Raw genomic sequence first — 24104 nt, forward strand, 5'->3', positions numbered from 1 at the left:
AAAGGCAAAATAAAAAATACTAGTTAGAAAGCAGCCAAAACTGCTGCCATCTCTGTGTGCTGACTGCATTTGTTTATTCAACTCGCCGCCCTCAACTGCAGCAGTATATCAATATTCCATTTTGCTTTCTCCACCATAAATCTGCAACCCCATGTCATTTTCTTGATCCATCTCTCTGCTGACTTCCTCATTTAAAAGTTAATTCTTTTTGAATACTTGTGCTTTTTCTGAAGCAGATTCTTCTTAATTTGTCAAAAAGAGAAATGGGAATTTCATCAGAGATGAGAAGGGAGGACTCATGGGCAAAGCGAAGGGAGTCTTTGTTGATTGCTTCTGCATATGAAGAGGACAGAATTCGCAAGTCTAGGGAATGTACTCAAGGTTACAAATTTTCACAACTTTTTTTTCCTACTTTTTCTAGGTATTTGGAGGAATAAAAATTGGATTTTTAGCTTTGTTTTGTGATTTGAGTTTTTTTTTTGCTTGATTGGGTGTTATTTGTAATAGATTTTCCTCTTCTTATCTGTTCCTTTTTCAGATTAATGTTACTTTTTCATGTTGGTTGTACTGTGTTCTAGAGAAAAGCTAGGAACTTTAATGTTAAGTAGCATTTTTGTTGGTTCTTGCCTCTAGTTTAGAATTCTTCTGCAGACTTTAATTTGCCTTTCTGGAAACACTAGATGGACCTCATTTTATATTATGGAGATTTTTTGCTGGATCAAGTGTCTGGTATGAAGGAGGATATTTTCCTAGAGGATGTTTTCTTTGAGAACAAGTGAGTTTCTTACTTATTTTCTTGTGTTTGGTAATGGTAAGTAAACAAAAAAATGTTAGCTTAAGAGAATTTATATGTAATCTTTTTTTCTTTTTTTTTTGATAAAGTAAAGTTGTATTCCTCAGCAATGAGGGTATGCTGGCAACCATCAAAAAGATTTACATCAGTGACCCAAAAAAGACCAACTCAAGAAATTGCTACTAAACTAATAAAGAAGAGAAGAAATTTAATATCTGTCCAGCATCCTCTATACCCTCCTCATTACACCAAAAACAGAAGGTCTTCATACAATGCCATTTGATCTTGTGTACTGATTCTGCAGTATTTTCCATACACCTCTTGTTTCTTTCTCTCCAAATAGTTCACCATATACAAGAGGGTATCATGTTCCACCATTTCTTCTGGCTCTTACTCTCCCCTCTTCTCACCCAACAACTAAGAAGGTCTGCAGTGTGTTCTGGCATTGTCCGGTTTGTGTGTGTTCTGCTTAGAAAAATGGCCCATAATTGAGCAGTGACTTTGCAATGGAGGAATAGATGGCTATTAGTCTCATTTGTCTCATTACACAGTGAACACCAGGAAGCTATTTCAAAGCCTCTTCTTTGCAGCTTCTCATGAGTTAGGCATGCCCTTCTAGCCACTAGCCATGAGAAACACCTCACTTTAGTTGGCACTTTATTTTTCCATACCTTACTCCGTGGTCCAGAGATTTCCCCTGGAAGTTCCTTCACTTTCCTATTGTACAATTTGCTGACTGACAACATACCATGACAACATACCATCATGATTGTGTTTCCAAATCATTACATCATTGATCTTAGCAAAACACTATAGGGGTGGGAGCCTCAGGGGTGGCGGGGCTGGGATGGTCAAGAAGTAGGGGTTGGGGATATCGAGTGGGTGGGGGAGGATACCATAAACATATAACATCACTTACATAACTTGTTTTCCCTACTTCCATTAATGAAGTCATTTCGTCATTTTTAAGGAACTTGTTTTCCTTGAGAAAATATTTTTCAAAAAATTTGTTCGAATAAACATGCGAAAATAAGAAAACATTTTCCTCCTCTATACCAAACACAGGTGAAGTCTAGTTTTTCTGTCAATGAAATATTATTTGATCATATATGTAATTGGCATCCTTCTGCAGGTACAAGCTTCCATTTAAAACAGCTTTGTTTAGCAAGTTTTGTTATATATCGGGAAGCACCTTTTAACCTCATTTCGTAAGAGGGTTTTGTTGTTTATGTTCTAGGTTGATGTTGGAAAGCATCAAAAATATTGAAAAATATAAAATGCACCAGCCTATTGGATCACCATTTATCATGTTTCATGTACTATGATAACTTGAATAAACTATGAAGCTGTTTGCTCACGATTTCAGCACATTTGGTGTTGTGATTTCTTGTGGAAGAGATAGAAGATACTTTTACTTAGTAGGGTCGAATCAGCCCTGTTGTAATATAAAATAGCATAAAAATATGAATACCAATGATTTGGTACTTTTTGTTGCTTTTACATACTTGGCGTGTCTGACCTAGAATATAGTCTTAGGAATATCCACATATGTTGTTCGGACGCTTCAAAAATGTCAACGGGTGCACGTTGGATCCTCCAAAAGTCTATTGTTGCCTACCTTATAAAAAAAAAGGATAAAAACTGTTTGTTACCTCTTAAGAAACTATAAAGGGTCTTCTGCTTTCTGGTTGGTCAAAGTGATCAGGTTTCTTACATTAGATTGCTTCTTCTGGACTTGGTTTTGAAATTGGTTTGCTGGAGATAAATATCTTCATGATCATGAAGGAAAAGAAACTTTGTGTGAATGATATCCTTGCTAATTTCAAGTTCTGTAAGTCTACATTATTTCACCTCTCTTTCTCTGTAGGTTGTTATGAAGACTTGTAAAAAAAAAAAAAGCAGCCGCTGTTAGAAAGTTGCCTCGAGTTCTATCATGTTAAAATTGATTGAAAATTTGTAATGCTTGGTTTTAGGTTAATTCCTGTTAAAAATATTTTAGTGCATTCAAAAGTTTGAATGTCCTGTTTTTTTATTTAGTCATGGTATGGATATTTACTTCAACAACTTTTCTGCTATGTTGACAATGTAAAAAGAAAGTTCTCTCATTCTTTTTTATTTGAGGGTGGTATAGTATAATATATCATCAGCACAAAGCAAGTGCTGGAAACCATATGGACATTACAAAAGGCAAAAAAATAGGTCCTTGTTCTTTTTACAAGACCTCTATGATGTCTTGCAGTGTATCAACATCTTCTACAAATTCTTCTTTACACCAAAAATGAAATAACTGTAGACAGTTCATTTTGATTATCTGCACAATGCTGGATCTTTCTTCAAAGCATCTTGTGTTTCTTTCCTTCCAAATAGTCCACCATATGCAAGCAAGAACTCAGTTCCACCTATTTTCTGCCAATCAGGACCGCCAACATCGTTCCAGCAAGCTAAAAGTCTCCAGAACTTAGGCATAATCCACGTGATGCCTTTCATTTGAATTTTTTTTTGCCATATCTGTCAGTGACCGGACAGGGTATAAGGAGATGATTAATGCTCTCTGCTCCCTTCTTACACAAAAAACATATTGAGCACAGTTTCATTCTCCTTCTCATCAAGTTATCTTGAGTTAGGCATGCTTACCTTGAAATCAACCATGAGAAACATACCACCTTGCATGGTATTTTCACTTTCTAGATGTGCTTCTAGGGACAATTGTTGGTCTGCTGTCCATAGTGATTGAGTGCTGCATATGAAGATTTCACTGTGCAGTCTCCTTTTTATCTTCACTTGTTCTAACCTTGGACTGGCTCTAAACTTCTGAAGAAATTCAGCTACTCTGGTACCTTCCCAGTCATTTAAAAGTCTCCTAAATCTTATGTTCCAAACTTGATGATCCCAAACTTCATGAATTGTGGATTCAGGCTGCTGACTTAAGCCGAAGCTACTCATTTTTCTTTTGCTCTGCTAGTTAATTTACATATTATATGGGAAGGTTGCCTCTTTATACATTTTGGCTAGTACCATTAAGTGGAAAAGATGTCTTATACCTGATTTGTTTGTGCATTTTGCTGAACTTGCAGAGGGTGTCCGTGCAGGAACTAAAGCAGCCGCAGTTGCTTGTGTTGCTAGTGCTATTCCTACGGTTCGTGAATTGATGTTCTTCTGATGATTGATTATTGTCTGCTAACGTCCAAATCCACTTATATTCAAATAGGAAGTGTACAGAGTCGCATGCAATATAATTTACCCAATTAAGATTTGATTTTTAATTAAACTAATAAATATAATTACTAACTAGAAAGCATATAAAGTGATCAATGGAGTCACTCTCAAGCAAAGGAAATCAAGGGACTCGGAAAATAGGGAATAAATTAACATCAAGACTAATCCATTGGATTTAATTAACTATCATTACTTAATTATAGGTCTAGCAATTAGTCTTGGAAATCAATTAGCCTAAAGTGTTTCTCAACAACTAATGGACTCTTGACTACCCACTAACCGTTTCTTAGCACCTTAGTGCGTCTATCTTAGCTAGTTCTCTCGAATCGAACTAAGAAGCATTAAGCACATTTTAATTTCAGGCTACACTTTGCTTCTTCCTATCCATAGGTTAAACCTATTAGATAAGGTTTAAAGCCCAAAGTTGGGTTTATTAATCTAGCCCTACCTCAAATCCCTCTCTCGAATTTCATTAAGGCTAATAGGGGATGTCCTAGGGCTGTTCGCTCCCATTGGAAAGAAATGATGCACTAGATTAACTAAATTAACAAAGATCCATTCATAAAATCACAAATATTCAATTAATACAAAAGTGACTAGATACTAATCAAAACCCTAATAATTTTTAATCTCTAGTAACATTATTCTACTGAAAATACAACAACTAAAACCAAACATATCATTACAATGCAAGGAATTGAAGAAATGAGTAAGAAATTCTCATAAACTTTGCTCCAAATCTTCGATCTCCAAGGTTTGGTTGATGGATCCTCTCTCCCTAAGCTTGGAATTTAGCCAAAGTTACTCTGAAAATCTTCTTAAGTTTGAATTTATACATTCCGAATTCCCGAAGTTGAAATTCCATTTCTGTCCAGCTTTCGCTCAGAACTACTCTTTCGCGTGGCATTAACCATCGTGATCATGGTTCAATGTTTTCCCAGCCTTCATGGTTGCATCTATCACGTCGCTGTCGCGTGTAACTTCTTGACCCACTGCGATCGCGTGAATGCTCTATGTGAACGCGAAGGGCAGTAACTGAGCAGAATTTCCTTTTCTTCTGTTTAACTCCCTTTTGGCTTGTTCCCACTCGGTTTCTTCCAATTCACTTGTCAAACATATAAAACTTGTAAACCACCGTAAGTGCACTAATTTTCTCACTATTCATCACAAAAATCTAAGTAGAAAGAAGAGATAAGTTGTTAGAAAACTTATCATTGCCAAGCATTTGAAGTTTTAGACTATACTCTTGTTATTGTAGAAGTACAATATTGCATCCAAATTTCATTTTGGATTTAGTTTGTCAAGAGTTCCATGTATCTGCAGTTCTCTGGTTCTGATACCTATTGATGGTCAAAAAGTAGCTAGATAGTGCTGACTGCAACTCATATGAAGAAAATAACATTTTTGACCAAGAATCTCCCGCAGTCATGAAAAGGGAAAAATGAGACGTCATGGTATACCAGTTTTATGTCTGAATTATTTTTCAGTTGTCAGCTTAACTGTATAGTAAAAATGATCTTGCTCTAGATAAGTATGACTTTAATCTTATATTTCATGAAACAGAAGGCCCTTCTTTATTGATAACTACTCTTCTCTTTCCAACACTTTGATGCTGTAGACCATTGCTGTGACGGCAGATATATTCATTAAAAGGGAAAAGTTATTTTTCTTGTCTCAGACTCTCAGTTGCCTGTATCTTATAAATCTTGACTCTCTGATTCTCAGTTGGTTGCTGTGCGGACAATTCCTTGGGCAAAGGCAAATCTCAATTATACTGCTCAAGCACTCATCATATCTGCTGGTATGACCTTAACACATATGTTCACATATTTTATTGATTACTCCTTCAACTGTTAATTGTGTGAGGGATCTGTGATTTTGATTAGGCTTATATACAGGTGAAGACATAAAATCTTCCATCTCATTTGACTACATTTTATGTGAATTATTATCTTCATCTTCTTCTTGTTTCATCTTTTTTCCTCAAACGGAAATGAGCATGTCAATTGTGCATGAGTATCGTGCATGTTAAATCAAATAACAATATTTTGGTTAATGCCTATCTATCATGAGATTAAGCACATCAACTTATTCCAGTATATACTTAACCCTTTAATTTATTTTAACTTCACATAGTCCACTCGATGACGTTTTGTAAGCTTAAAATTAATTCTCTCTATTGAAGAGCCTTAATTTCTATTGAAGAGCTCTAATTTCTATCATCCCTGTAAAATGTGGAAGAATTTAATATCTTTATATGTAAACATGAGGGTACTACTCTTTTATGGCAAAACTTTGTGAACAAATATTAACAAAACGTTGTGGAAATGGTTATAAGATTTGATAGAAAAGTTATTAGAGTGTTGGTCGATATCAAGAACAGATTTGAGCATAAAAGCACCTTTTCTTTCTGAAGGCAGAGGAAGTGAAGTCCTCCTCAAAATATTACACTTTTGGATGCATTGTTCTGATGAAGAACGCAATTTGTGAACTTAATTTCTTAAAAGTAACTCAGATGCACCATAAAGACCTTTAATTTAGGATAATTTGCACTATCCTTTTTTAGTGATAATTTTCCGTATTCTGATCATGTATTCGTACCCAAAGGCATTAATGCTGGTTAGGTACCTAATCTTCAGTTACCCTGTGTTAATTGTTCGTGAAGTGCGGTAGTTTCTTTAAGTTCCTGAATGCTTCAGTTCATTATCCGGTTCCTTTAATCTTACAAGTCCAGTTTGGACGTCTCAATGCAAGAGCTTCTTCTTACCACAATTATCTTTTGATCCTATCACTTATGAGTATTAAGTATTTCAGTTTTGTCGCAACCACCTTTTGCTTTTGGTCACCAGACATTATATCATGTACTGTACGTCTAGAATAATATAGCATGTTAGGTGATCTTCAACTTCTATGTAAATCGTAGTAATAATAGTTTCTCTGTTTGTTTGCTTTAGTTTTCTTTCTGCCAGCTCCTAACATGTTTCTCGAAGTCCCTAGTTTATATTCTATTGTTTTCTTTCTGTGAACAGCTTCAATTGCTGCATACTTCATTACTGCTGACAAGACAATCTTGGAATGTGCAAGGAGAAACACTCACTACGATAAATCTGCTTAAGACACTGGTCGGGAGATCCTAATGTGTTTTTTTGTGTGTGCTCCATTACTATGTACTCTTTTCTTAAAAGGATATCTATGAAAGTTTTATGAATTTCTTCATCTTTGCACAAATGTACTTAGTTTGGATTTGCACCATATATGAGTAATTTTGTTCTTGTTCTTCCTTTTGCATCATATATGAGTGATTCATGTCTGTGTTATTCTCAGAGGACAAGCTATTAACTGCTGATATAATGATTTTCTGGTGAGTATTTAGCTTTAGCTAGCAAGCAAAGAGTAGAAGAGTTTGCATTACTTCCTTCATGGATGGCCTAGAAGAAGCCAACTTGTTAGTACACATCTTTGCTTGTGGAGATTGAATAATCTGCATATTAGCAGATTTGTGAGATTAATTTGGTCTTGATGATCATAGTAAATAGAACATTTTTTCTCTCAATTTTGGTTTGGGACAGATAGTTAGATGTGAGATAATAATCTTTCATCTGCCATTCACTTTTTCTCAATTTTTATTCATTTCCAAAATTTATTCTTATAATTATGGTTAAAATACTTGTTAAATAAATTTAACTTAGTTCTTTAAAATTGGATAGGAAAAGTGACACTAATACAAATGTGCACTTGAGAAAATAGAAAAAAAAGTGTAATGGAGTGAAGCTGAGTATTGAGTATATTTTAAATGAAGTGTGAATTAAAAAATGGGTCTATTAAATACTCCCTCTAATCCTAGATTATTTGGAAAAAAAATCATACTTCAAAACAAGTGATTTTTTTAAAGTTTTAAGAGAATTGTTGGAGTTTTTTTTCCTTTCTTCATATTGACCTTTCCATGAGATTCTTAACTACTTTATATTTTCTAGAAAAATAATTTGGGAATAATCAAAAGGTAATAGCAGAAAGTAGCCTTTATTTATGTCCTTAAATATTTTTCTTATTAAGAGGTGTGTCATATCCTAACAACGCGATCATATCAAATCGGTTGTTAAGGTCTTTTCGTCGTTACTTAACAATGAATTTAAACAATACGATACGGTACAATATAATTTGAGTAATGATCAAAACAAACGTTGTATTTAGACTAACAATATAACGGGTAACAACCATCCAAAAAGGTGTTAACATGGACTAGAGAGAGAATAGGTAGGAAATGAAGTGGAATATGTTTGCAGTTTTACAGCTTATTGAGGCTAATATGTATAATTAATGAAGGTAATATATTTTAATTGGTTGACATATTTATCGTAATTGACACTTGAGAATACAAGCAAAAAAACAACATAATTCAAATCAAAGATATCTAATATGAATATTTTATTATGTATTCAGATGTTCAAATAATAAAAATAAATATTAAAACAATAGACAATTTGATTGTATAAATAAAATTTATTGATTAATTTAAAAGACTATTAATGTAAAAATGATGAAAAATCCCTTTCCCTTCTTACGAAGAGCAAACAACACAATTTTGTCCACTTAATTTTTAATAGTTTCCCTTAATTTTTGGCAAATTTGTTAAAACAACTATAGAGAAGGTTAACCTTATTTTGAGAAAAGAGAGGGACAGTATCAAGATTTTTCTCTAGAAAAACATTAAAATTGAAGTTTCACAACTAAAATTTGGTTTTACCATCACTTTCTTGACATTCAAATTTATTATCATTATAATTAGAGACAAAAAAAAATGCCACCAATTACAGAAGAACAGAAAAATCAAGACGTTCAAGGTGTTTTCTTCCCTCTTTTCTTATTAATAATTATTATTTCAGAAAGTCAATTTTCTTTTTTTTCAATCTTCTTCATCAAAGAAAGTGGTTAATAGAAAGTTATTTCATTTGTTGTTCCTTTTGAGAAGTATATTGTATCATTTCTAATTATTGTTTGTATAATCCTCTCATTAATTTTTAAGAAATTTATAATGTTGCTTGATTATGCAGACATCATTCAAGATGGATTTAAAGGAGCTGCCACTACATGTGCTCTTACTTCTGTAGTTGTGGTAATATATCCCCTCCATTTCTATAAAGTTCTTTTTTTCTTCTTTTTTCCCCCGAGTGAGCCGAATAAGTGGAGAAATTAGTCATATTCCATATTTATATCAAATCAAATAACTTAATCTTAGTAGGAAAAGTTAAAAATAATGTGAAGGTACATATCGTTTTAATCATGGTTAAGTAATAAATATTACTCCCTCCGTCTCATTTTATGTGAGGTAGTTTGACTCGGCACGGAGTTTAAGAAAGAAAGAAAACTTTTAAAACTTGTGGTTCAAAATAAATGATAGAAATTTGTGACTGTAAATCATTTAATTAAGGGTAAAATAGACATTTTATAATTAAATTGTTACTTAATATAGAAATGTGTCATTCTTTTTTGGACTGACTAAAAAGGAAAGTAAGTCACAAAAATTGGGACAAAGGGAATAGTAAAAAAGGTTGATATTATAGATGATCACTAACTTCGATTAATTATCACAGAAAGCCACTAAAATTATTATTTTTATAACATGAAAATCATTCAATTTCACTTAAGAATCAGAACGTGTCACTAAACAATTTCTTTTAAACAAAACGTCATTCAAATTCAATTTGTCTAAATATCATGTAAAATATCTCTTATTTTCTTCTACTGATTCCTATGATACGTAGGTAAAATTGAGTAACATTTTGGGTACAAAAATTAGTGATTTTTCTGATAAAAAAAACAATTTAACAACTTTAATTACAACAAAATGAAAGTTGAGCAATTATTTGTTCTCTGTCCTTAGTATCTTTTTTTTTTTTTTTTTTTTTTTTTCAGTTTGCTTCTACTCGTTATTGTCCATGGGCTAAGGCAAATATAAATTATGCTGGTAAAACATTCATCATATCTGCATGTAAGTAATCCAAAACTATCTAGTAATATTTATCTTCGATTAAAATATTTCATTCTCCCCAATGAAATTCAATTATTTTGTTTTGTGTTTTTTTTTTCCAGTGACTGCAGCTTCTTTTGCCTTCAGTGCTGAACAGTCTATAATGAAGAAGCATCGTGGTCAAGATAGGTGGGACTCACCATGACTCCCATATAATCAAGAAATTAAATTTTGAGAAATAAAAAAAATTCTTATATTAATAATTATGTGGATAATATTCCCCTTAAATTTTGTAAATCTTGTTTTAGTTTAAGGAGATGCCTATGCTATCCTTTTTCATTTACTTAAAACATTTTATTTTGTAACGACTCCAAAAGTGACGAGAGCTAACTTAACCACACCCAATGTTTACATCAAACCATATGTACATTGAAGCAAGAATGCATATTCAATCATGATTTATTGATAAACATGTAATATGTATTTACAGGCTTGGTGTAAACACTGGGAAAGAGCGTTATCTATTTATCTTGCATGTGGAATTAAAAGAAACGAATCGCGATCAGTAATATATATAAGAACTCAGGCTTACATGCAATGAGTATAAGATGTCATTGACATACCCTATGTTCAGGGAAAAAATGGTGTTCTCTGCAGATACAAAATATGCTTCTTCCCTCATTCTTTCAAAAGGTAAATGACAACAAATAGGGTTTTCTTAATCTAAACTCATTATAAATGGCCTATAGTATGAATGGAGAAGGGAGTGATTTGATCCACTTCAGCCTAATTGGTGGCTACTGAGAAGTTTACTCGAATTGAATAAGTTAGAAAACTAAACCTTTAGTACTTTATGAAAGCATCTCCAATTCTTGCGTTCCTGAAGATAACCTCAAAAAGCATAACGGTAGATTGCATCAGCTGCTCCATTATCATCATTGCTGGCACCAATCACATCTGCAACAGCTTTTGCCTTCTCTGATCCATTGCTGAGAGCAACACCAAGGGAAGCCAACTCAAGCATCTCCACATCATTCTCTCCATCACCAATGGCCATTATCTGAAAATAAAAGGGGAAGAGGAGTTGGAGAAACTCTATAACTAGACTACAAAATTATAGATTGTGCACACTCATGCAGATCTAAAAATGGTATGGATAAAACGAAATTGATACAGTTTCATCACATCTCTGCCCCATCTTGGACTAGTCGTGCAAAATATGCAATGGGAAAATCAACTATTCCCCTCTAGGCATGGCCCCATTAAGGCTGTAGAGAAAGGAAATGTTTAATCTATAGAAACAACAAAAAGCTCCCCAGTCCAGAGGCAGATCTAGGATTTGAAGTTCATGGATTCCTACTGTAGGTTCAAGTTAATAAACAATAATAATTGGATTTACAGTCACATATATAAAGGTATTTAGTGGATTTCTTAATACATATACAGGGTTTGAGTAAAAGTTATTGGGTTCACGTCATAGTCAAAACATAGGTGTTCCACGAGGGACATAAACAGATCTTCCAATAAAAAAATGTTCCGTGATTTTGAGAGGGTTGACAATATAGATATCTCCTGCTCACTCCATATAGGCTATTTTTTTTTTTTTTGGGGATAATCGTGGTGTCCAGGCCAGCTTATCATCGCGAGATTTGCACTATATTCAGTGAAAGAATGTGTCTATACCAGAGGAACACCAATTGTTCAGAAAATTTTAACTTTTTATGATGACATTTTTCAATTAAGTCTATCATTTGGGAGTTCCATCCTCAAACTTAACCGCTGTGATATTAATTTTACATTTGAAACAATTGAAAAAAAAATAAAAATATATATGTGTGTGAGTGTGTGTCTTACATGTATACAGCAATGCCCCCTGAATCTTAAGCAGCTCAAAAAAAAAAAAAACTAAAAGTTATTAGTACATAAAACCCCATTTGTTCAGATATGTGAGGGTAGATTTTTCTGGCATTCTATTGTCACAAATTCTTGGGTTAAAAATCCCATTAATGGTAACTTCTTCAGCACAGGTGTATCAGAGAGAATGAAGCATGTTTCAGGAACGAAACTGACGACACAACATTTTTGCTGAGTAAAGGATCCCAAGGCAAGTTTCAGTAAACTTAAGTGTACCGTGACGATTAAATGCTAAGAGTAACTCATAGGGAAGATAAATATTAATACTTGTGTCAAGGTATTTTATTTTATTCTTTGAGAAAAACTGTCAATGTAGTTCTGATTAACAATCTTCAATTCAACTGTTTTGAGATATTAGGTAATATAAGAGATTATGGAAAAAGTTTGATAGCACTCACCTCCTTTGGACTAACACCCAAATGATCAAGAAGTATCTTTACTCCACTGCCCTTAGAAGTTCCAGGAGGAACAATTTCAAGCATGTCTGGTTGAGCTTGGACAACAGAGGCATTATCTCCAATTGCCTCCGTCCAGTATGGTCTCAATATAGAACTCACTCCCTCCACAGTATCAAAGAAGATCACCTTCTGCAAATTGACAATAAAGGATTACTTACAACCAAACCTAGAATATGGATGCTGAATGAAAAAAAATATCCCCTGCCATCTGCAGATGAAAAACTTGGAATGTAAACAAGCAAATAAAAATGGGGAGAAAGCCAAAAGTGAAATCATATATCATATATATCATATATAAAAGAGAACCCTAGGCTCACCTACGTGGCGCCACCGCAAACTAGAATTCTCTTTTAATTTATTTATTTCTAAAACTAGTCTTCCTCTTTCATGAAAAGTTGTGACTTTCATAAAAAGTTGCGACTTTTATGAAAAGTTGTGACTTTTATGAAGAGTTACGACTTTTACGAAGAGTTGTGACTTTTATGAAAAATTGTGACTTTTATGAAAGGTTGTGACCTTTCTGAAGGGTTGTAACTTTTCCAAAAAGTTGTGACCTTTCCGATAAGGCACAATAAGCATTTGTTCACACTACCCTTTGTTGTCTATAAATAGAGGAATTTCCTCTCATTTTAAAACAACGAAAATTCTGATCTTCTTCTTCTTCTACTGCACAATTAAATATTTGTATACTTTGCTCATGCTGAGTGGCTCACTGACACCATTGTTTTTGTATCAATATACTGGTGAATAGAATCGTTTTGTCTTGAGAGGATCTATTCCTTTAAACCCCGGGTACTAAAGGGGAATAATTTCCTTAAGGGGACATTGTACATTCAGTGGGCTCGAGTTTTTCCATTCTGTTTCATTCTACTGTTACAGGTCCTGGTATGTTTTTTTACAGTCATTCATTTATGCTTATGTTTTTAATTATTGTTCTTGAGTATATGTTTTAAACTTCGTTGTTTATGTTTTTTTGCAAAGTTATTCTTATAAGTATTTGTTAGTACAGGTTAAATAACACACATTAATTGAGTATTCACGTAAGTTTTCTCTACTGAAATTGTTGAAGGTACGATAAAAAAATTCTTAAAGATCTATATTACCATCTCTTGAAGACAAAATTCAAATTTGGTATGACATTGAAAGGACATAAAGACATTAAAAACCTTATCGCACCTTGATGCGCGAAGTGAACTAGGAAAAGAAGACGAATTAATAAACTTTTGACATGGGTTCAAGGATGTGTCGGATGACCTATAGAGGAATATGACTAGACTGGAGCCTCATTTAATCCCAAAGACATAGATAACTACATAATCAATTATTTGCTCATATTCAATATGAAGTATGGACAAATTCTCAAATTTACTTCTAGTTGTAAATACTTTTCTTGAAGTAATAGATGAGTTTTTCAACGTTGCGATTGGAATAGAAGTGTAGTACTCCGTCACTCTGGTATGTTGATTTTTAAAAAACACCCAAACAAACTGAATAGTTTTGTGTAATATTTTTCCCTTTCAAGTATATATAATAAGTTGAATTGTTGTCCAATATGATACATTCTCCCTTTAATTTTTCATTTTAATAATTACTTATGATACATTTAGATGGAGAACTTTAAAATGATATATGTAAAGCAAAAGGTAGGGCTGAACTTCTCTACACATTAGAATTAGAATATTTGTGTATCTCAGGTTGATGTTCATTTGATTCCCCAAAAATATCAAATAGTAACACTTCCAAAAGGATAAATTATAAAATCAAATTAAAGAGATTGATTGAAGGATAAATGATAAAATGTTATAATTATCATTTTTCTTTACATTATTAATGTTCGTTACTACGTAATTTTGTATGTAAGATAATAAATATAGTGTTTTAGTTTTAATGACTGATAGATTTTAAGTATTATTTTATAAAATTTCGTGATATTAAATTCCCGTGCGATATTAAAAGAGAACCCTAGGCCCACCTACGTGGCGCCACCACAATCCAAGATTCCCTTTTAATTTATTTATTTCCAAAACTAGCCTTCCCCTTTCATAAAAAGTTGAGACTTTTATGAAAAGTTGGGACTTTTATGAAAGGTTGCGACCTTTTCGAAGGGTTGCAACTTTTCCAAATAGTCATGACCTTTCCGATAAGGCACAATAAACATTTTTCCACTCTACCCTTTGTTGTCTACAAATAGAGGGATTTCCTCTCATTTTAAAACAACGAAAATTCTGAACTACTTCATCTTCTTCTTTTGCACAATTAAACATTTTTTACTCTTGTTGAGTGGCTCACTGACACCTATGTTACAGATCCTGGTATTTATTTTTTCAGTCATTAATTTATGCTTATGTTATTAAGGATAAATGATAAGATGCTATAATTTTCATTTTCCTTTACATTATTAATGTTCGTTACTACGTAATCTTGTATGTAAAATAATATAGTGTTTTAATTTTAATGACGGGTAGTTTTTAAGTATTATTTTATAAATTTCGTGATACTAAATTCCCGCGCGAGGCGCAGGTAATTTTACTAGTTTAAGAATAAACAGAAGAAATGAGAAAAGATTTAAAACACAATTGAAAGTAAGCAAAAAAGGTTGATAGAACCGTTTACCATTTAGGGAGGAGTAATTCCCCTCCCTACAAATGGAGTGTATATCATGTGTTTACTTAAAGCACCACCACTAAAAAGGGGACGAACCTCCCATCCACACCCCAACAAGGAAAAAGAAAGCTAAAAAGATCATACAGTGATGCAACTGTCCCCTTTTGCCTCGACCTTGAATACACAAAATAACCATGACCATGAAAATGTCAAAAGGATAATAACCCAAATCTCAACACACCAGCAAACCGGACACCTGCATCTTCGCCAACAAGCGACCCTCAAAAGAACCATTGGTGATGCCTGAACATACTTCAGATCAAAAGAGTGACTACTCAGGTATGGCATATGTTCCACAATCTTATTCAACAACCATGGGTGATGCCTGAACATACTTCAGATCTTCCAAGCTGCTGGATAGGAGAGGTGGGAGTAAAAAGCAAAAAAAATGGTGAAGCCTAGTTCCTTCTTGCATATGGTGGTCAGTTTGGAAGGAAAGAAATAATAGATGTTTTGAGAATATTACTAATCCAATGCAGAAAGTAAAAGAAAACTGCATTAATACTTTATATTTTGGTGTAAAGAAGAGGGTATAGATGAGGTAGAACAATTAGTAGATTTCCTAGGCTCCATGTAATTATGATTACCTGCCTTGTCAGTTTATTATGGTTGTCAGCATACCCTCATTGCTGAGGAATACAGCTTTACCTTTCTCAAAAAACACATAGTAGATAAGTTTATCTCTTTAGGTTGTCTTTTATTCTTATCTTCCAGATTTCTAGCTCATTACCTTTTCTTACTTTCTGTGATTACTATAATACATAAATTATCAACTTCAAAACCAATAAGAGAAAAGATTGTTTTTAAGAAAAACTGAGTTCAACTTGCATTAGTAAACAAAAACCATGAATGGACTATTTCAAGCATATGGAGAGGAATTTGACATCTAGACAAACTTTGGTAGGGTAGGGGAGGCTTCACCTCCACAACATAGCAATGTGCTTACAAGACGTAAGCCACCCCCACCCAAAAACAAAATTTAAAAAGTCTATGATCGAATTTAACCAACTACCTAATCATGTGGTGCATCTGCATCCTAAGCAAGCCACCAGCTTGAAAAATAAGGACTCTTCCAGCAACTTCAGATGCAGTTTTCCTTTCAGCTTAAATGTGTAATACTAGTGCAAAGTACAATTCCCTCTCAATAATAAATGGCACATGTTCAGGGCAACACTATAAACCTACAATTAATCTCCAATACCCTTCAATACTTGGAAAGTACTAGTCATATGCTTAGCAGCTAATTTCAGCTACATACCTGTATGTCTGTCCCAGTCAATAGTTGCTCAACTGAAGGAATAATCTCGGCCTGGCAAAATAGATTAGATACGAAGCATTCAGCAACAAATCCCAATGCTTGTACAATGTCTAGCAAGATATAAAATATTGATAGGGATGGTACCTTTGGCTCATTATATATGGTATGAAGTGAATCCACAAGAGGGTGATGAAACAATGTTAAGATCCGGTCCTCACTAAATGCAGCAAGGGGAACCTTATGCTCAAGAGAGTAGAGACATGCCTGTAAATAGAAAAATGGTCAGAATCAGGTCTCATATGGACAAATAAATTTATTGAGTCCTTTTTTTATAATTAAAGTGAATCTAGTTCACAAAAATCAACACAAGAAAATGCTCAACTTCACAAAATATGAAGGACTTGAATTCCTTTAACTAACATATCAAGATTAAACACAATGGTAAGCCAGTGTTGTTATATGAAAATGATGTTGGGTTTTAATTTATATCCACAAGATGAGTGTCATACAGATGCAGATGCTAAGATGGATGTGCACACATATAATATTTGACACGAAATTACCACATCCGACAATAGGTACAAGCAACACAAATATAGGATAAGATGAGAAAAGGTTGTCTAAGTTGGATTGATCATATCCTACGTAAACCTTCAAATGCCTTGGTCCATACTCCATAGGATTGATAGTCTGTTAGTTCAAAGTGTTAAAATTACAGGGGAAGAAGTTATGTCAAATTTTGCAAACTTGTTTAAAAAGAAAAAGCAATTCACTGATATCATAAACGGACCAGGTGGACTTAAAATTACAGGAGAAAAAATTGTGTCAAACAACCTTAAATCTCTTTAAATTCATGCGAACTTAATAAAGAACAAAAAACAATACACAAAAATCATATAAATAGGCAAGACCAACTAGTTTGATTAAGATATAGTCATTGTTCGGATGCTTACCTAGTTCCGGTGTGTGCGTTAAGTCCTTTTATAATTTGAATAGATATTTGCATACAACATCATACCCAGGGTAATCGCACAAGTGGGGTCTGGGGGGTAGAGTGTGTGCAGACCTCACATAAAGATAGAGAGTATTTTTGATAGACCCTCAGTTCAAGTAAAGCATATCCAAGAAGTTTGAAAAAGAGAATACGGAAATGAAAGTAGTAAGAACAACGGAATATAGCGTTATGAAAAGCAGTACATAGAAAAGAACAATAACAACAACGAGCTAGTGTGATAACCGAAGCACAGGAAACACAAATAATAACAATAATCGATGAACAAGAAACTACGTGAATAGTGCTAAAAATACTGGTAAGAGAGTAAGTACCGATACCACCACCTATCCTACCCCGCCGAAAAGCGAGAGAATTACTAACTAACCTTTTATTCCAATTAGCAACCTGCAAAACCTCTAATTTAAGGACATGTCCTCGGAAAGCTCAAGATGCACATGTCATGTCTAATCACCTCCCCCAATATTTCTTCAGCCCACATCTACCCCTCCGAACACCCACCACTATCAACCTCTCACACCTCCTCACTGAGGCATCTACGCTTTTCCTCTTTACATGTCTAAACCATCTTAACCTCGCTTCCTTCATCTTGTCCACCACGGAGACCACTCTCACTTTGTCTCGGATATCTTTATTCATAATCTTATATCTCCTAGTATACCCACACATCCACATTAACATCCTCATCTCTGCAACTTTCATCTTCTGAACATGAGAGTTCTTGACTGGCAACACTCCACTCCATACAACATAGTCAATCTATCCACCACTCTATAGAACTTATATTTAAGTTTAGGTGGTATCTTCTTATCACACAAGACTAATTAGGCGAGCCTTCATTTCGCCCACCCACCCCAATACGATGAGTGATATCATCGTCAATGTCCCCATTACCTTGAATTAAGGACCCATGATACTTGAAACATCCTCTCTCGGGGATGACCTGGGTATCAAGCCTCACTTCCACCAAACCTCATGGTTGCATCACTAAACTTGCACTCCAAGTAATCAATCTTGTTTCTGCTCATCCTGAACCCTTTAGACTCTAGGGTTTGCCTTCTAACTTCTAGCTTAGTATTAACTCCATCACCAGTCTCGTCAATAAACACTATGTCATCAGTGAATAACATACACCAAGGCACGTCACTATGGATATGTCGCTGAATAGACATTTGTATGTTAGGGAAAAGAAGTATGAGATGTAGAAGGCTCTAACTTTAGAGAATCCTAATTTTGTTTGAAAACACACATTATTGAGTACCATGATGAAATTAGAGAAATGATGTGGAAGATTCATATAGCTTATTCCAATTAATCTGAAATTAAGGAGTAGTTGTAGTAGTTGTAGTACAAGGTGTCTCTAATCTTCCATCGAAATATTTGTGATTCCTTTTCTTCCATATTATCCACAGTACGGACATTAGAGTTGTGATATTTTTATCTTTTTATAATCATGGTGTTCGTGCTAGGTCGTACGAGCCTTGACTAATTCCACGAGGTACCTGATATATCCCACCAACACAAGTAAGGAAAGGTAGGTACTCTAAGAGTCATATCTGATGATGGTGTGGTGTCTAAGCCAACTAGCGCACACCTTAATTATTCCACCTGGTACTTGCTACCTCCCGCTAGCATAGATACCGAAAAACTTTGTCTATCCAGGCTTAGGTAAATGAAAAGAAGTTACCTGGTATTTTATTTTTTTTGCCAGATTGTCTTGCACCCACTTAATTGACCAGTAGGCACATCTTGATGCACTCTTTGAAGTTATGTATTTTATTTAAAAAGAAGAGAACCAATAAACTGACACGTGAAATATATGAATTACATCCTTCCATTTGAATTGACTCCTAGTAGATCACAACATTTTGCGGTGCAATTATATCTTTTAATCAAAGAGATTGAATAATGATATGGGAGTACTGGACAAAATAGATGTTGTATTAGATGTTGCCTACCATAAAATAGAATATACAAACATGATCCGAAAGAACAAGAAGAATAATATTGTAAACCAATGAAAGGGAACTAAGGCTGACACAAGCAAAGGAAAATTACCTCTCTACACACAATTGGATCCAAGTTTGTTCGAGAAATTTCCCTGCCTTGTCTGCCATAAACGAGCAACCCCTAGCATTGGGAAAAAATAGAAAAGTAAAAGCTATTAAATGGCCGATCAAATGACATAATTACTCCTTTTAGCCCAAACTAATGACCAACTTTATATTTTGGGATGTTCCAAAATGTGTCCTTTTTCCTGAGAACCTTTCTTTTTATTGACTGATCAGTTCTAACTCAATATCTTATAACCAAGAAAATTTAAATGGGGACAACTTTTAACTTACAAATGCGAACATTCTTCAAAAAAAGTGAACTTCATCTCCATTCCTTTTGAGAAGGGGTTGTTCTTTAAAAAGAGGAACTTCATCTCCATTTTAAACCACCATATATTCAAATATAATAAATTCTAGGTCTAATTAATACGCTTACCAATAAAAGTAGGAGTATCAGTTTACTTCATACTTGTTTATTTCATTTTGGTTTAAAAGAAAACAACAGGACATAAGAATAGAGATGTCCAAACTCCAAAAAGCTTATCCTTCTAATTCTCCATCTTAGGCAATTCTTTTTCTTTGATAACCTTTCAACCTCCTTGTATTTTCAACTCCATGCCTTTCAGGCATTCATCACTTCATCCTCCTCTCTCTAAAAATAATCATTTAAATTGTTTCAGAAATTTCAGCATTTCCAAGAAAAATGAAAAAGATTGTATAAATCAACTTCATAAACTTCTTATTAAGGAAATCACCAAATCATTAATTCTCATTCAACTCTCCCCAATTTCACTCACAACACTAACAGACCATTTGATGTCAATATGCCGTGATATAGCTGCTGAAATAAACTGAATAAATCAGGCTGTAGAAAAGAATTTGTCAAGCAGTTGTTTCCTAAGTATATGATTGTCCTTAATAACATCATCAGATATGGTTCACAAATAGGCTACTCCCTTTATCTCTTATTGCTCCACTTTCCATTTTCTGTAGTCCCAAAATGGTTACATTTGTTTCCGAACTATCATTCAACATACAAGCTTATTTACAACACATGAAGAACTTTCACTTCTACTTTTTTGGGAGGGGTAGGGGTGGTAAGCGATCAACAAAAATCCCTAGTTTTGGGAGGATGTACAAGACGTTATGATTATCTTAAATGAATCTCTATATAATTCTGTAAGTGAATCTCGATTACCCATATCCAATTGTACATATTGAATGGCTCGAAAGATTATACAAAAGATCCTATTAGCTAGGGATAGAAATGGAATAAGTTAAACCTGCACAAATACTCCTGGAGAAACCTCTGAAATAATGCCGTCTTTTCCAGCTAAACCTACACTCTTGAGCACAGTAATGGCAGCAGAACGAGTCTGTTCGCCAAGAAAAATACAAAGCTTAAGATAATTGAACAGAAGCAGGAAAAAAACACAGTATATCGCATCAAGAGATACTATTATATCTAAAGGAAATCAGAGAAACTAGGCAGGATATAGGGAAAAAAGTAGTTTGTCCTCACTTTTCCAGTAGCTATGACCACTTTTACACCCCTAGAAGTGGCCTCTCTAAGAGCTTCAGCAGTTGCTGAACTAATCTGACTTTTGCTGTTCAGGAGGGTACCTAGCACCAACAATGAAAAGAAAACAACGAGATAATAAACAGGTGAAACAGATTAAACGAACCAATTCTAAGCATCATACTTGTTTCCTTACCATCCATATCACAGAAGATGTAGCTAAACTTTGGTCTGTAAAATCGTAGACTCCCTTCTTTCTTCCTGTCTTTACACAGTTGACTAGTAAGATTAACTCTTCAATCCCATTAATCTGGAATGTAAACTTACAATACAGAATAATAACATAACTAGAAGAGAATAATTGAACAAAGAAGGCCACAATCTTTTAGTTCTTATTTGGTACATTACCAATGTTCTCCAAAGGAGAACTTCCAGCAGCCTCAGCATCATATGCGCTCTGAATTAATCCTTTTCCCTTCCACCCAAGACTTTTTAAAAGGAGCTCCTCTTCTTTCTCCATTTCAGCTTCAGCTTCATCACTAATCTCATGATCGAACCCCAAAAGATGTAGCAAACCATGAACCTGCAGGGGTGACAAACAACGATGGTCTCATTTGTAAGACATCAAATTCTAGTGCAGTTGGTGACTTGGATCAAACTAATGTCATCCTTCCTACTTCAGGACAATGACAATCCAAAAGGCTTTAAATCTATAACCATATGACCACATGAAAGAAACTCCATAAAAAATGAACAACCGGAATAAATGAGTGATAGAAACTATGCATGTCCATATTTGATGAACACTAATGGATGGACTACCTAGTATAAAAATTGTCAAGGTACTAGATGTGGAAAATATTATTGACATCCAAATTTGAGGATCAGCCTTTCTTTCAGGAACAATATTCAGAGACAACCACAGATTGCACCATAAATTACGCACAGGAATGAGTCATAAAGATATATTGGATTTAACAGAAGTATATAGAGATTGTTCAGAAGTATGTGAAACCTACCAGTAAGATGCGTATCTCGTCCAGTAAACTATGACCCCTATCCTCTGCTTGCCTTGCTGCTGTCTCCACCGAAATCACAATGTCTCCCAGCATTAACTGTTGAACATGGACCTAGTCAGCTTTGTTACATGAGGAGTGACATGTGAATAATGAAGCATTTTCTTACAATTGGCAGCTCAAGTTCAGGTATATGTTGTGACATTGAAAGGACATCAGTAGGGCTATCCACATCTCTCCAGTCCTTATTAAGTTCGCAGATGAACTCATCGTTGCAAAGCAAGACTGACAATTCAACACTTTCAAAGCAACCAACGTCATTAATTGCTCTATCCCTCGTTTGATAGTCTGAATCTTTCAAATTATCAAATGCAAATTTCATAGCCATTGGAACATTAAGACGAAGCATTTCAGAAATATCCTGCAGTGCCAGAATTGGGAATGAATAAAATAGAACGAAATGAACTTACAAACTAGAGTCACTGCAAAGTAGTGCCTGAAACTTTCTTGATAGAATTTTTTGTTTGGAAATTTTCAGCTAGCTCAAGAGGAGGCTGTTTAGTATACTTAAAATGCACATATCTTCCTGCCTATTTTACTGGTTTTGGCATTTTTGATACTGAAGATCTTGAAAAAGCAATAGCTATTATCCGCTAAGGACTGATTTCTTGGTCATATGTCTTCCCTGGCTCATGAAACTCGTTTTGACATTCTAAACAAAAAGTAGAAATTCTTCCCAGAGAAAAATGACTTAGCCAAGAAGTTCAAATATTGCTCATGCACATGATTCTCAGTTTATTTCCCTGGTTAGCACTTTGTTTTAGAAGGCAGCCTTCATTTCACAAATTTTGTGATAAATCCTTATCCACAGAAATGCATGAGGAACACAAAATGGTCAATAGGTGCCCAAAATGTGCATACATTTGAGTTGCATATGCTTTTCCTGTTGCCATTTGCACTTGAAGTCGTTTTGGTAGCTGATTAGATTTATACATGTATCAGTAATATAGGGATTAATTATGATTGAATCTATGTATTATTTTATGCAGGAATTAGTTATTCTACCTTCTAATACATAGTTTCTCTCGTAACTTATACATGTATTAATTATGCGGGTTTCCAAATTGTCAACCAAGTGACTATTAATTTTATCCATAAATTACTTATTTCCTATCTACCTACCCAAGGTTGTATAAGTTATACTAAAATCAATACATGAAATAATTTGTTTCTTATACAGCTACCAAACAACACCTAAAATTCAAAACTTTACACATTGCAATAAAATGTCACACAAATCAAAATTAGTGTATATCAGAAAGCAAACTAAGGTATATTACCACAATTTCAGGATCATCGGGCAATTGCTCTTCAATGCAAATGTTTACACTAAGTTCCAACTCTTTCTCTTTCTTCTTCAACGGCCTTTTCCGAGACTTCCTATACTCTCTCTGAGAAGCAAACACTTTGCCACTCCATCCTGCAACACTCCATCTCCTGTCCTCTTTGCAATTCAATCCATAGTGAAACTTCCGACCAATAATTGACAAAGATTTGCCGAAGGAAATATGAGCCACCGTAGGTGACGGAGGGAGAATAAAATGCGAGTTCGTGGAGACAGACGCGGCGGTAGGATAGAAAGAGCGTGGAAGAACACGCGCCGCCATGGCGAGTGGTGGAGGAGGAGTCCTGCTGAGACGAGAAAGCATTCGAGTAGAAAAATGTATAGAAATAGTTGGTACTATTTATTTACTTGGGGATATTTTACTTTAAACGTATCGCTCGATTGAGTGGCTATTTTTTACTGGAATGAGAGCGACCCGTTGGCGCTGCACGGAGAGTTGAAATTTAGCATCAAGTGTCGGTGTCTTCATTAATTTATGACTTTTTTATATATGATTTGATTTGGGCAACAACAACGGTTTATGGTTTGGATAAAAGTTGAAATTTGAATCTACCTGATTAAATAAATTTATTTTTATTTGGTTTGATTTGAAAATTTTAAAAAATTGATGATATTTATTTTGATTTTGTTTGAGAAAATTGAACTGATAAATTATAGATATAAATAATATATTACTTTTATGTATAATTTTTCATGCAAAGTGCAATATTCTAATAAAAATGAGTTAGGTGTGATGTGTCTCTTTTATAAGTAAATTTTATGAATAGCAAAGATAAAAAGTTATATTAGTGTTCATAGCTACAATTTTGATATTTACACTCTATAGT

The 24104-nt window shown here is 34.2% G+C and overlaps 3 protein-coding genes across 4 annotated transcripts; 2 read left to right on the top strand and 1 right to left on the bottom strand.

The window, feature by feature from the left end:
* On the top strand, positions 1 to 7277 carry LOC125841714 (early nodulin-93-like). The gene is made up of 5 exons (XM_049520885.1): positions 1 to 153; positions 237 to 381; positions 3868 to 3929; positions 5735 to 5810; positions 7039 to 7277. The coding sequence occupies exons 2-5, from the start codon at positions 264 to 266 to the stop codon at positions 7122 to 7124; spliced, it is 342 nt and encodes a 113-aa protein (XP_049376842.1). The 5' UTR covers positions 1 to 153; positions 237 to 263; the 3' UTR covers positions 7125 to 7277.
* A 1470-nt stretch (positions 7278 to 8747) lies between these two features.
* On the top strand, positions 8748 to 10300 carry LOC125841715 (early nodulin-93-like). Its single transcript, XM_049520886.1, has 4 exons — positions 8748 to 8850; positions 9061 to 9122; positions 9923 to 9998; positions 10100 to 10300. Exons 1-4 carry the CDS (start codon positions 8808 to 8810, stop codon positions 10180 to 10182), a joined length of 264 nt encoding a protein of 87 aa, XP_049376843.1. The 5' UTR covers positions 8748 to 8807; the 3' UTR covers positions 10183 to 10300.
* A 281-nt stretch (positions 10301 to 10581) lies between these two features.
* On the bottom strand, positions 10582 to 23641 carry LOC125841707 (endoribonuclease YBEY, chloroplastic). 2 transcript variants are annotated; one of them, XM_049520875.1, is made up of 12 exons: positions 23213 to 23641; positions 22042 to 22293; positions 21876 to 21971; positions 21265 to 21439; positions 21053 to 21121; positions 20860 to 20960; positions 20621 to 20713; positions 19342 to 19413; positions 16416 to 16535; positions 16272 to 16322; positions 12290 to 12478; positions 10582 to 11037 (listed from the first exon to the last, which is right to left on the bottom strand). In XM_049520875.1, exons 1-12 carry the CDS (start codon positions 23579 to 23581, stop codon positions 10870 to 10872), a joined length of 1755 nt encoding a protein of 584 aa, XP_049376832.1. In that variant the 5' UTR covers positions 23582 to 23641; the 3' UTR covers positions 10582 to 10869. The 2 variants fall into 2 exon arrangements, 1 of the variants encoding a protein (XP_049376832.1); XR_007443822.1 differs by lacking the exon at positions 10582 to 11037 and adding an exon at positions 16026 to 16194 and having other exon boundaries at positions 12420 to 12478.
* Between the last annotated feature and the right edge of the window lie 463 nt (positions 23642 to 24104).

The sequence above is a fragment of the Solanum stenotomum genome, chromosome 10 (genome assembly GCF_019186545.1).
Source record: "Solanum stenotomum isolate F172 chromosome 10, ASM1918654v1, whole genome shotgun sequence".
Taxonomy (NCBI): Eukaryota; Viridiplantae; Streptophyta; class Magnoliopsida; order Solanales; family Solanaceae; genus Solanum; species Solanum stenotomum.

What these genes read in the sequence shown, in the direction of transcription:
- LOC125841707 (XM_049520875.1), bottom strand. Translation starts at nt 23,581, where the DNA reads ATGCTTTCTCGTCTCAGCAGGACTCCTCCTCCACCACTCGCCATGGCG. An exon ending in TTCTCCTTTGGAGAACATTG is followed by an intron (nt 21,122 to 21,264) that starts GTAATGTACCAA and finishes AACTGTGTAAAG; the next exon opens with ACAGGAAGAAAGAAGGGAGT. An exon ending in CCATATATAATGAGCCAAAG is followed by an intron (nt 16,323 to 16,415) that starts GTACCATCCCTA and finishes CTATTTTGCCAG; the next exon opens with GCCGAGATTATTCCTTCAGT.
- LOC125841715 (XM_049520886.1), top strand. Translation starts at nt 8,808, where the DNA reads ATGCCACCAATTACAGAAGAACAGAAAAATCAAGACGTTCAAG. An exon ending in GAAAAATCAAGACGTTCAAG is followed by an intron (nt 8,851 to 9,060) that starts GTGTTTTCTTCC and finishes TTGATTATGCAG; the next exon opens with ACATCATTCAAGATGGATTT. An exon ending in CTCTTACTTCTGTAGTTGTG is followed by an intron (nt 9,123 to 9,922) that starts GTAATATATCCC and finishes TTTTTTTTTCAG; the next exon opens with TTTGCTTCTACTCGTTATTG.
- LOC125841714 (XM_049520885.1), top strand. Translation starts at nt 264, where the DNA reads ATGGGAATTTCATCAGAGATGAGAAGGGAGGACTCATGGGCAAAGCGA. An exon ending in TTGCTAGTGCTATTCCTACG is followed by an intron (nt 3,930 to 5,734) that starts GTTCGTGAATTG and finishes TCTGATTCTCAG; the next exon opens with TTGGTTGCTGTGCGGACAAT. An exon ending in AGCACTCATCATATCTGCTG is followed by an intron (nt 5,811 to 7,038) that starts GTATGACCTTAA and finishes TTCTGTGAACAG; the next exon opens with CTTCAATTGCTGCATACTTC.